The sequence below is a fragment of the Microplitis mediator genome, chromosome 6 (genome assembly GCF_029852145.1).
Source record: "Microplitis mediator isolate UGA2020A chromosome 6, iyMicMedi2.1, whole genome shotgun sequence".
NCBI classification, from domain to species: domain Eukaryota; kingdom Metazoa; phylum Arthropoda; class Insecta; order Hymenoptera; family Braconidae; genus Microplitis; species Microplitis mediator.
The window spans coordinates 6,812,693-6,824,888 of NC_079974.1; the positions used below are offsets into that span (position 1 = coordinate 6,812,693).

Consider the following 12,196-nt stretch of genomic DNA (forward strand, 5'->3'; position numbering starts at 1 on the left):
AAAAATTAATTTTAGTTGCATAATCGTTCTTGACACGATAAGTTGTTTATCCATTTAACGAAATTCACAACTTATTGATAAACACATTGTCGGATCGATTTCTTAAAAAATTTTTAAATTATTGCTCATACAAAAAAAGAAAAAAACCTTTTGTGAATATGATGAGAATATGAGAAAGAAGTTGAAAGTTATGATGACGAAAAGTTTAGGGCGCTAGCATATGGCGTTTCATTATGGTAAAGCAGATATAATACCTCTCTCCGTATAAAGAGCTTAGAAAAGAACAAAGGTGGGGGGAGTTTTTGGTCAAGCGTCTTGGACCGACTCGCTCCTCTCAGGAGTAACTTCATGAGTTCTTGCTCTCACTCGACTCGCAAGTCGAGTATTTCTAAGGAGTCGACGAAAAACTCCTGAGTGGAGCGAAATACCAAAAATGTCTTTCGCTCTTACTCGGAGCTCAACTAGATGGAGAAGTAGTGGGGATCGCTCGCGAGTGGGTTTAGGCTATTCAGTCACAGGAGTACTCGCTAGAGGAGTTTTTTGTAAAAAGAGCAAAACTCCTACTCCCTATCCCTGCTTTAATTACAACTCAGCTACATATGATCGCACAAAAAATTGCGAGTACGGTCTGAGGAATGGACTTTCTACGGGATTGGTTATTGAGATATTTTTGACCTAAGTTTGGCTAAAAATAAATCGCGCTGAACAGTTAGTAAAAAATTGATATTTTTTCGAGGGATTTGTTTTCTATTTTTAAACTTTTTATATATGATCGCGAGCCAAACCACGAGCAAGATCAAGAGCAAGACCGTGAGCGAGATCACGAGTGCGATCATGAGCAAGATCACGAGCAAGATTGCCAGCGAGATCACGGGAAAGATTACGTGCACGACTGCCAGCGAGATCACGAGCATGACTGCGAGCAAGATCACGAGCACGATCACGGGCACGACCGCGAGCGAGATCACGAGCAAGATCACGAGCAAGGTTGCCAGCGAGATCACAAGTGACATGTAAAGACCACTTTCAACAGTTGAATATGGGACAACATTTTGGAGCACTGGAGCATCAATTCAAGATATATTAAAGCGAAGAAAAATTTAATATCAAAAGAATTTTTGTACTTAGAACAAGACGAAAGAGTTTTTCAACATGATTTTTTTAGTTCAATTTAATTTATTTTTTGTATAAACAAGTTAAACAAACCACATAAACATGATCAGTAACAACATATCATATCTACGTAGATGAAAGTCCACATAACACGCAGTTATGCGAATATATATGAAAATTCAAAAGTAAAAATTAATTATCCTGTAAGTCGGAACGTAGTAATAAAATCAATGGATTTAATTGACACACAATGTTTGCCAAAATTAAGGGTAAAAATAAAAGTTCTAAATCCTTTGGCTAAAAAAAAGATTATAATTTTCTTTTCTCCGTTAAAAATCGGCTTTCCGTTTGAGAATCACGATCATATGATTTTTTCATGTTTTGGACTCGTAAGAATTAGGAAAAAAATCATCATCGATTAATTCAGAATTTTACTATAAAAATAAAAATAATTTCGAAAAAACAGGTTTTTTTGAAATTCTCGAATACCGTTTGAGTTAAAGAGCTAAAAATTGAGGTGAGTTATTTTCATTCGACACCAAATTAACCCCCTAAGTTTGAGTCAAAAAAGCAATGGGGGCAGAATTCCCATATTAATTCGGCTATGCCCTTTTAGTTAAATACGCCGCGTAACTTTGTCTAGAGTAGATTGACCTCAAAAACATCTCAGTACTTTTTTATGGAGATTTTTTCTCTCTATACTTATTGTCAATTTTCATATCAGTTGAACAATGCCCTGAAAATTTAAAGACAAATTTACAATTTTTTTTTATTCTTAAAATTTAACCTAAAGATGTCACGTAGCTTTGGTGACGCTAGCTTAACGTGAAGATCAAAAAAGTACTTTCTTATAGAGAATTTTTATTTATTTATTTAATTTTTATTTGGGGTCGGCTTTAACTGCTGTGCTGACATTGCCGACTTTAACTATAGGGAGTGGTACGTTGAGGTCTATTAGGATTGTGAAAATCTGAACCTACGCGGCAAGGGTCAAATCTCAACCAAGCTGGTTTCTAAAACCAGCTTGGGATTCGAACCCACGCCTGGTCGGTGAGTTAGGCCGTGTGACTTTGACTACTCGGCTAACGTTGCCGGTAAAAGAATATTTTTTTCTGTATACTTATTGTAAATTCACATATCAGTTCAAGAATAATTCGAAAATTCGAAAAAGAAATGATAATTCTCAATAATTCGTCCAATTTGAGCAAAAATTGTAAGTTTGAAATCGCTTAAATTCTGCCAGAGTTATAGTAATTTAAAAAAAAATTATTTATTGTAAATTTTTTTTTTTTATTGAGCCAAGAATTCAGGACAAACTTTCAAAAATGTCTTGAGTTGGGTATAAAAATTTTTTTACTGAAACACTTGAACCTGAAAAATAATTACTGTATCATTTCTTTCATTTCTCAAAAAAAATCTGTGTATCTTCAAAAAATTTTCTTTTCAATTTAAACGTTTAGAATGTTATTAATCCAAAACATATTTATATGTAACCTGAATATGATGTATTTATCCACGTGTTACGTCTATCCTGCTTTGACAGCTCTGACTCACATGAATTTGGCTATTAACATTATAAACTCGCGGAATACGGAATTAGAATAAACAAATCAACAGCCAATCAGAATTTTTCTTCGATTTTACGCGAATTCTGAGGGCGAACTTCCTGGCCCTAATTATAAGATACGAATGATTATTACACTGTTCCAATCTAGCTACTTTGACTTTCTTAGCGTCCTCCGATGCTTAACGATAATTATTGGTGCTACAAAAAAATGAACTTTACTACATTTATTAGTACCGTTTGTAGTTTCCGAGCAAGCTTCGTTATTCCCTATAGCTATGTTATTTTATAATTTTTTCGACATTTCATGAATCATATAGAACGAAGATTTATTGTTTCATTACTACAATAAACTACAATCAATTGAAAACACATTAGAAAACATTGAAACGCAATGTTGCTCAAATTTGTTGCTGTGAACAATATTTATTTTTTTTCCTGGGTAAATTTTGGTGCTACAAAAAAATGAACTTTACTACATTTATTAGTATCGTTTGCAGGTAAATATGAGTGAAAGACCTTACGGTTTTTCCTAAAGCGGGTTCCAGCGTGATGGAGCCCATGTAGTAAGAATGATTTCAATGTCTCTTCTAATACTAAAACAAGTTCCTTCAAAGTAACAGTTATTTCCTTCTTCAAAGGTTTCCGCACTGTTTTTATCTCACCATTTTTTTTTATATGTTGAGTTTTCGTACATCCAGTGTCGGTAGGTAACAGTTTTAGTAGCTTGAGATAGGTTGTATTCTAGAGCCTTGTCTCTACAATTTATACATTCTCTAAATAAACATTAAGTACAGTAGATATCACATGTTATACCAGATAACAAACTTGGAATATTATTATGTAAGATAACTTTATTTTCATGTTATTTTGAAATGATTAATTCCATGTTTGCGTGAACGACGCATTTACACGTGTCTCGTTCTTTAAGGTTTGCTCAAGTTACCCAAAAAGGCCTGTACTTACAAAATGTTGACAAACTTATTTTGTAAGTAACAGAGTTTGAAAATTTTTTATGCAAATTGCGCATATTATCAGTTAACAGACGCTTTTGCTTTAGTAATTTTCCAGATCTAACAAAATCTCTCTTTCCTGGACACATTCGAGAGTTTTCACCTTTCTCCAAGAAATCAATAATATTGTGTTTTACTTTTATAATTTTTGATTTAAGTTTTCTGTTCCTACTTGTTTTGTAATTTTGATTTTTAAAAAAAGGTTTTAGAATAATGCATAAGTTTGTGTTTTTTTAAAGGATCTAAATTAAAATTTTTATAATATGCTTGTTTATTTTTTTGGGTCTTTAGGTTGAGACAATGTGAATTGTCATTTTCTCCCTCAGCCTTGCGGTTCCCATTTTTCCCCGTCTCGTTGCCGTCTGAAACCACCTAAAGCTAGAGTCATAGTGCCATGGTCACATGACTAATTATCACCTCAACGCATGACCGTGAGGGGAAGTGGGGAGCGAGCCCAAAAACTCAGCCCTAAGACCCTACGGTGATTGAACTTCACTTCGATCCTGGATCAATTAGTGATAAGACGTATAATTTAGTTTTACTGTCATATACGAGCAATTTATTTGCGACCTTGTTAATACGGATAACTACTTTGTAAATCGGGAAATTAACTTGCGTTATAGTTGTATTACTAGCAATTCTCTTGCGATATACTTTACTGTCCAAGTTTACTGATTATTATAAACAAAGTTAGTTCAAATAAATATTACTGTACGTTACCGGCGATATACTCGCGATATAAAATTATACTGTGCCACGAATCTGTCTACATTATATCCAGCGCTTGCATTTTCTTGTAAGTAATTTTGATTATTATAATTGGCAATAAACTTGCAGAGTATTCTGATTAATTCCTTTTATTCCATCTATCACTGTTCATCCTACTTATTTCCTATTTTACTGGTAAGATTATTAAATAGTCTGATAAAATAAATATTAATTAAGTTACAAATAGTAATTTGACCATCAATAAGAATATTCTATAATTTTATAAGCCGTGAGGTAAGTTGATAAATTTTTTCATACGTTGCCGAGTTTGAATAAGTGCGGGTCTTTGCTTTGCAAGAACCCCAGCCCACTGCTCTGTCCAAGTAAAATAAAATTTGTTAGAGGCCAGCCTAAGCCAGGGTTCAACCCGCGAATTCTGGTGGCTGCTAGTAAAAATCGCGAAGACGAATAAGCGATTTGTCTCAAGGTTTGCATAAAATTGTGCTAATTGTTTAGTGATGATTTCAGAAAATGAAAGTTTTTTTTAACTGTTTCCGGTAACTTTGTATTCTTTGTTAGGGTTTTGACCTTTGCCTCAGGTGAAGATCTGTTTATTCGGTCATTTAACCGCGTGTACTTTTTTCTATATTTTTCGCTCTTCCTAGCCTCTTCTTTTAATTTTTTTTCTAACTTTGCTATTCTTCCATATAATATTGCGCGTCGATTTCTTAGTTGTCGCCTTCGTCGTAAAGCAACAGTTTCGGTTTTAACAGCATTTATTCGTGAACTAGGTCTTGCTGGTGAAACCGGGCTGGCAGGTGGTGTCTCATTCATCAATCTTTCTAAATTTTTACGCACTTTTTGATTCTTCACCCTGTATTTTAAACTGTTTAATCGCCATTGTTTCTGTTTCCGCCTTCTTTCTCTTGAACTCATAGCACTTACAGACTTGACCTGACCTTTTTCCTTCTTCTTTAAATACTTGAGTCTTTCTTTCTCTCTAAGTTTCTCCAAACCTTCAGGACAATTTTTCAATTTTTCCCTTCGCTTTCTGTCATACTCTTTTTTCTTCAGCTTTGCTTCTGCAGCGGTTAATTTTCTACTTCTCGACATTATAGACGTTCAGGGTACTGAAACCAATCAAACAAACATAAGTATTCTATATTTATTAGAAAATACATCATTCCCTCATTAAAAAATTTTATGAGGGAATGACGGTGAGGGACTGACGAAACGAAACAAAATTGCCTCAAACTTAGGAACATAACCTTACTTTCTTACGAACTGTAAACAGTACTTTATTACTACCGAAAACATATAAAAATATGCTATGAGTATTAAATAAAAAATGCTTACCTTTTGATAACATTACATAAAGAAATGACATTAAAAAATGTAATATTCAAAAAATTTATTGTCAAATTGATTTTGAGGAAACGTCCTTTCTTCAATTGTCCACTCTAGTGTATTTTCTTAAGGGCAATGTTGCCAACTACGAAAAAAATTGAAGTGGGGCTTGGTAGGCCTTGAATTATTGCTCTAATCACACTGTTACAAAACGGTGAGGGAACGATACTTTTTTTAAGGACAAATTTCGAATTATATTTAAAAATATTTCCATTTGCATTTATTAAACTATGAACTCATATAGGTATAGTCAATACTACCCTATATAAGTAAAAAATATGATAATAAACCATTTGTTAGGGATTTTACGTTTTAAGTTAATGATTATCTTTAAATTTAGCGCTTGGGACATAGTGAGGGAATTATTTTCAGGAAAATTTCTTGGAAATATCTTTTTTGTTTATCATATAAAAAATAAATTTGTTTCATACATTCGTGCATCTAGTACGGTGGTTTTATTAAAAAAAAAAAATTTTTCATAATTGACGATCCTGGTTTATAGAAATGATCAAGGACATCAATTTCGATTTTTTTTTAGAATCAGCCTTTTACAGTATCGAAAAAAAAAAAAAATAATCGATTTTTTTGGCCCAGTCTATTGTGTATGCTTAATCTTTACAGCATACACACCTATCGAGAAAAAAATCACAATAAAAATGTATACCCCAATAATTATTTTCTTTATACTTCGAATAGAACTTGAAATTAATATTTTTATAATAAAGAACTTCGTTCCTATCTGGTGTCCCACGACACCACGGAATTTTTTTTTTTAATTTAATTCGCACAATTAATTCAATTTGTTTAATTTTAAAACTTTGTGTTCTTCGAGTTATCCAATTTTATTTTTTAAATAAAAGCACAAATTAAAATTAATGTTGAAATTAACTTCCTTTCATATTTTTTCTTTACTATCTGTACTTCAAACTGCTCCAAACTGAGAGAGCATGCGTTTCCTTTTATCCCTCCTACAGAACCTGCGCACTAGTTATATATGCGCGTCAAAATTGACGCATGCGTCAAAGTTGGCGTCATCTCCACAACAGTGAGTGTTGAATTACCTCAATTACTATATATTGTTACAATTGTTAGGTAATTACCAATATTTATTACAAAATTTAAACAATATAAAAATTAAGATATTATAATCTTAATGTTAATGTCGCAGTAAACACAAAATTGATAATCCTATTATTTTTCAGTTTGATTTATTTGTGTTTTAATGCCCAAGTGAAGAATATAACCTCTCAAAAAATTCGGAATAAAATTTTACTTGAAAAATAGTATTTAAATATCTACAAATGGAAGAGTTTATTAGTGACGCAAAATTTCTCATTATAAAATTTGATGAAATTTTGAATGACAAATTGGTTATCGAGCTTGTTCCAACTTCATGGGTTTCAGAACTTGACAGTGGTTGGGTATGTAAATATCCTCCTCAACATCATTATAAGTTCTTGGACCGCTGGGTTGAAGAAGAAAGAGATTCAGTAGATACTTGGAAAACTTTCACAGATGTTTCGATCATCAACAAAGCTTGTGAGTATTTTACTGAGTTACTTCATTTCTTTTTATCTCAACTTGATAATATTTTTTTTTATTTATTATTAAAATGTTTAGATGGCTACGAACAAGGTCAACGTTGGCTTAAACGGGCATATACGTCATTGTCTCAGACAGAAAGTACTGACGTAGAAAATAATAAAAATAACAAAGACATACCACAACATATTTCTAAGACATTGGCAAAATCTATGTTAACTGAGTCAGTACTTTTGTCAACCCAATCGAAGTCTGGTCCATCTCTTTTAACAAAAGTATAATTATAAAAATGAAAATATTATTTATGTATATTAAAATATGCTTTAATATAAAAATAATAATTTTTGATGTGTCAAATAGATCAAAAGATCACCAGAGACCTTCATTGTAGTACAAGTCATAACTTTGAACGTCCAAATAGTACAGCTGCGAGCAGTGACGATGTTCATCGAGTTCAAGGTTTTCTAAATATTACTTCTTTTTAAAATATATATATTAGAGTGGTCCAAAAAAAAAAAGTTTTTTGGCTATTATTCCAAAAGCTTCTCTAAGGTACAAAAAAAAATCCCTCCAAAGCGCAGCTTGATATCTCAATTCTTCAAGAAGCTCAATACATTTATATTTTCCCATTTAAATAACACGTAAAAAATTTTTTTTTACGTTTTCATCCGGTAAAACGACGAAAAAAAATTTTTTCTGTATTTTCCATCAATCATCCTTGTAGGAAATTTAATTCTCTACAAAAAAGTATTGAAATAGTTTTTTCGTAATTCTAACGGTTAAAAAGTTATTGAGCTTTAAGTACTCGTTACTAAGTACATTTGAAGGAAGATAGTTTTAGAGCAACTCTTTAATGGAATTGACACCATTACTAGATAATTTATTTAATTTTTATAGATTTGAATTAATTTTAAACTTTTTGAAAATTTTTTTGGTGACTGCATGTATTTATTTCGAAATTAATCAAACTCTAAACTGTTTATAATAATTAAATAATTTAATAATCGTTTATATAATTATGAATAATTTTTCTTATTACAATTTGGAAATTTTTTCCTATGATCAGCAACTATTTGTAACAGATATTGTTTCTGTTCTTCACCTTTTCTCCCAAATTCATTATATTTTTCAATTAAAGCTAGTACTTGCGGATGGATACTGAATTTAATTGTCTTCATATCTAATTAAATTTTCTTTTGTGGCGAATATTTAAAGCTCAATAACTTTTTACCCGTTAGGATTACGAAAAAACTAATTCAATACTTTTTTGTAGAGAATTAAATTTCCTATAAGAATAATTGATTAAAAATTCAGAGAAAAATTTTTTCGTAGTTTTACTGAATGAAAACGTAAAAAAAATTTTTTTACGTGTTATTTAAATGGGAAAATATAAATGTATTGAGCTTCTTGAAGAATTGAGACATCAAGCTGCGCTTTGGAGGAAATTTTTTTTATACTTAAGAAAAGCTTTTGAGATAATAGCTCTTGAAAAAAAAATAAAAAATGTTTTTTTTGGACCACTCTAATATATATATATAAAACTGTTATTCTATATTAATATTAACATTTTTTTTATTTTATGTCGATTTTATTAAGTAGATTTCAATTTTAGATTATTAATAAACTCTTTCAGGTACATCAAATAATCAAAACGGTCCAGCAAGAGTGACCCGTAATACCACAAAAGAAAAGTTACAACAATTATATGAACAAATAGACGGTTCACAACGTGAGAGCCATTTAAAATAAAATTATTATTAAAATTGACGTACATAATATCTTCGATACTTTAATATTATTATACCATAGAAATCTTTGCTCAATACATGGATTTTCTGGTCACTAGTAAAGTTAACAGTGCCAAACTTAGTCTCCAGTATGATTTTGACGCTAAAATCAATCAACTGAAACTGGCAATGGGTTCTTCAGGGTCAAATGTCCCTGATGGATTACTAAATGGACGGCAAAATATCTTAATATCCTTGCCAATAGAAAATTTGATTAAATTTATTGATTTCAATGAGGAACTTAATTTAAGTTTAGAAAAACAACAAGCTCTTGTGAGTATTGTTTAAAAATTTTTTCATATTTTACCACTTGATACACTGAGGAGGTTAATAAATATTATCTTGCATCAGTAATAGTTTGAATATATATTTTAATTAATTATATATTTATCTTTAAAAAAATATTCTCATATTTTGAAAATGTTAGTACTTGTTATAGAAATTTTTACTCTTGAATCAATTAATATTCTTATGACACAATTTATTTCGCTCTTATGACATATTTTTTTCGCTCAGTGGTATCAAGTTTTAATAACACATGCTTTGAACTCGTTTTTAAATACTATCACTTTTTCAATTTTAGAAACTGCACTTCAAAATTATCACTGCAGGATGTTAAGAATATGAGAAAGATATTAAAACCATCATTGCCAGTATCATTAAAAAAACAGTCCAACTGGAATACAGTGGCACAGGTCGGCAAATGAGCGGAGTTGGAAATAAAAACTTTTCGGCGACATTGGTTTATCAATGCTTAAAAGGTATGTACTGATAATATTAATTTCAAATATAAATATTTTTACGATCGAAATATTATGGCTTATTAAAATTTTAAAAATTAACTTTCAGAATTTATTGAAGAAAAATACCGACGTGCTGAAGCACCCTTTAAGATTTTGTCTGTCACCAGTAACTATTTAGCTGATTCAGGTGACCGAGAGGGTGGTAGAAAAGCTCGCACTATTTCCGTTCAAGTGTTTGTTTTTTATTACCTATTCTTATTTCTTGTTTTCATTTTTCATTTGATTAAAAGATTATTTTTTATTAAACCCAATGTCTTGAGTTATTAAAAGCGTAATGTTATAAAATAATTCATATGTATTGCTTACAAATGGCGTCAAATACAAAAAACTATAAACAAACAAACAAACTATTATTTATGACAATTGGAGGAGGATTAAGAAAATTGTGCATTAAAGCATGACCCCGTCAGTCTTCGGAGCTTGAGTCGTGGATAGGACTTTATTCATATGAACTTGCCCCAAGCTTGTTTTTCAAGCGATATTTTTATATTTTATGTATTTATTTATTAATAATTATCTTATTTAATTTTTTAAAAATTTCTCTTGCGCCGATTTAGGGATCCACAAGAAAACACTCGGATTTTTGTCTAATTTTCGCCTTTCAGCTGACTTCATAGCGTAGTATGCAATGAAAGTAACTAACTCAAATTCTTTTTTAATAGAAATCGCTTCAAGTTAGCAACTTAACAGAATTACATTTATATAGTATGTGTATTTTATGGTGTGTTCGGATCCTCCAACCTGGTGCACTGGAGCGCCTGCCATTTACCCGGGAAAATTAAAATTCATAATTAAATTATTTAAAAAAAGTGAATAACCGATAAATAAAAATGGATGAATTATCAAGTGTGCTGATTAAAGTGATATTTAAGTCAACTGTTAAATGAGCGAATGTACTTTGGGATTCTGGTGTAGGTGTGGTAAATTCAATAACTAACAATTGACACAAAAATTACAGATAATAGAATAGATCTTTATTTAACAATATGTACACTGAATAACTGTAAGAAAAATACTTAAGAGCGAATGCAACTACATAGATAAGCGATAGCGAATGCGACAAGTAAAGCGGTTAAAAACGCGTGGTGATTAGTAAGACTGCCCGATGTAAATTGGAAATAGAGACGTCGTCTTCTTCCTTCGTGGCTGCTCGGTGGTGACGTGGCAGCATGGCTGCAGTAACGAATTTTCCCATTGGCTTAAAAGCGCGCCAACAGGAAATAGTTAGCCGCCAATTTCTCGGATTGGCCGGCTGGTAGCGGGTTATCATGCCACCGTAGCACGGTCATGAGCAAGAAATTGTATGTATCGGGCCCAAATAGCGAGTGACCCGGCACTATACTGACACTCAAGTCAGTAGCGAGTTCGGCTGCTCCCGTACGTAGCGAAAGTACACGAAGCTTTTCAAAATGATTAAGCTCGTGACTGAACATCAACAGATGTTAGTATCTTGATTATAAATCATCTTCATATATAATATCAATATAAATATAAAAAAATCGATCATTCATTATTAAGGCCATTTTGAGACAATGCCTCTCACTTTTTATAATTGTGAGTGTAAACGTAGCAGACATAAGACCATTTTTAAATTACATATAAAAAAATCGGTCTGTCAGTTGACCCTGCGGGCCAGCTCCAAAACTTCCCGCTGTTTTCGAGCTCACGAACCTCGAAAACATTATTGTGAATACATTTTCGAGCTCGAAAATACGTGTGTGTGCTGTTGTTTTCGAAAACAAACGTTTTTTACCATTTTTTCACCAACGATATCTCTCAAACGAATAAACCGATTGAGACGGTTGAGGTGGCAATCGACGCGTTTTAACAAGGTCTAAAGCTGACCAAATTTTGAAAATGATTTATCAACTCGATTTTGAGATATTTCAAAAAAAATAAAAAAAAATTTTTTTTTAATTCTTTCGACAACGGTTTCTTTTGAACGAATGAAGCGATTTTGATGGTTGAGGCGGCATTCGACGCGGCTTATAAAGCTCTAGAGCCCAGTCCATTTTGGAATCAATCCATCGAGCACATTAAAACTTAACCAAAAAAAACGTTTTTGAAAAAACTTTATTTTTGGAATATCTCTGAACGAGCCCTACCGATCAAGCTCAATTTTCTTTGAGCTTCAAGGTATTGACAAGCCGCGTCGAATGACACCTTAGAGTTCAAAATCGGTTCATCCGTTCAAAAGATACAGGTATTTAGATACGTACGTACGTACGTACGTACATACATGCATACATACACTCGGAC

At 31.8% G+C, this 12,196-nt stretch overlaps 1 protein-coding gene across 1 annotated transcript; it reads right to left on the minus strand.

The window, feature by feature from the left end:
• Positions 1-762: 762 nt before the first annotated feature.
• LOC130670437 (testis-specific H1 histone-like) lies at positions 763-5,511 on the minus strand. Its single transcript, XM_057473843.1, has 2 exons — positions 4,987-5,511; positions 763-1,023 (listed from the first exon to the last, which is right to left on the minus strand). The coding sequence occupies exons 1-2, from the start codon at positions 5,509-5,511 to the stop codon at positions 763-765; spliced, it is 786 nt and encodes a 261-aa protein (XP_057329826.1).
• Between the last annotated feature and the right edge of the window lie 6,685 nt (positions 5,512-12,196).

Excerpts from the sequence above, each read along its gene's own strand:
- LOC130670437 (XM_057473843.1), bottom strand. The coding sequence starts at position 5,511 with ATGTCGAGAAGTAGAAAATTAACCGCTGCAGAAGCAAAGCTGAAGAAA. Across the intron at positions 1,024-4,986 it reads GATCTTCACCTGAGGCAAAG|TGGTCTTTACATGTCACTTG; the intron begins GTCAAAACCCTA and ends AACTGTTGAAAG.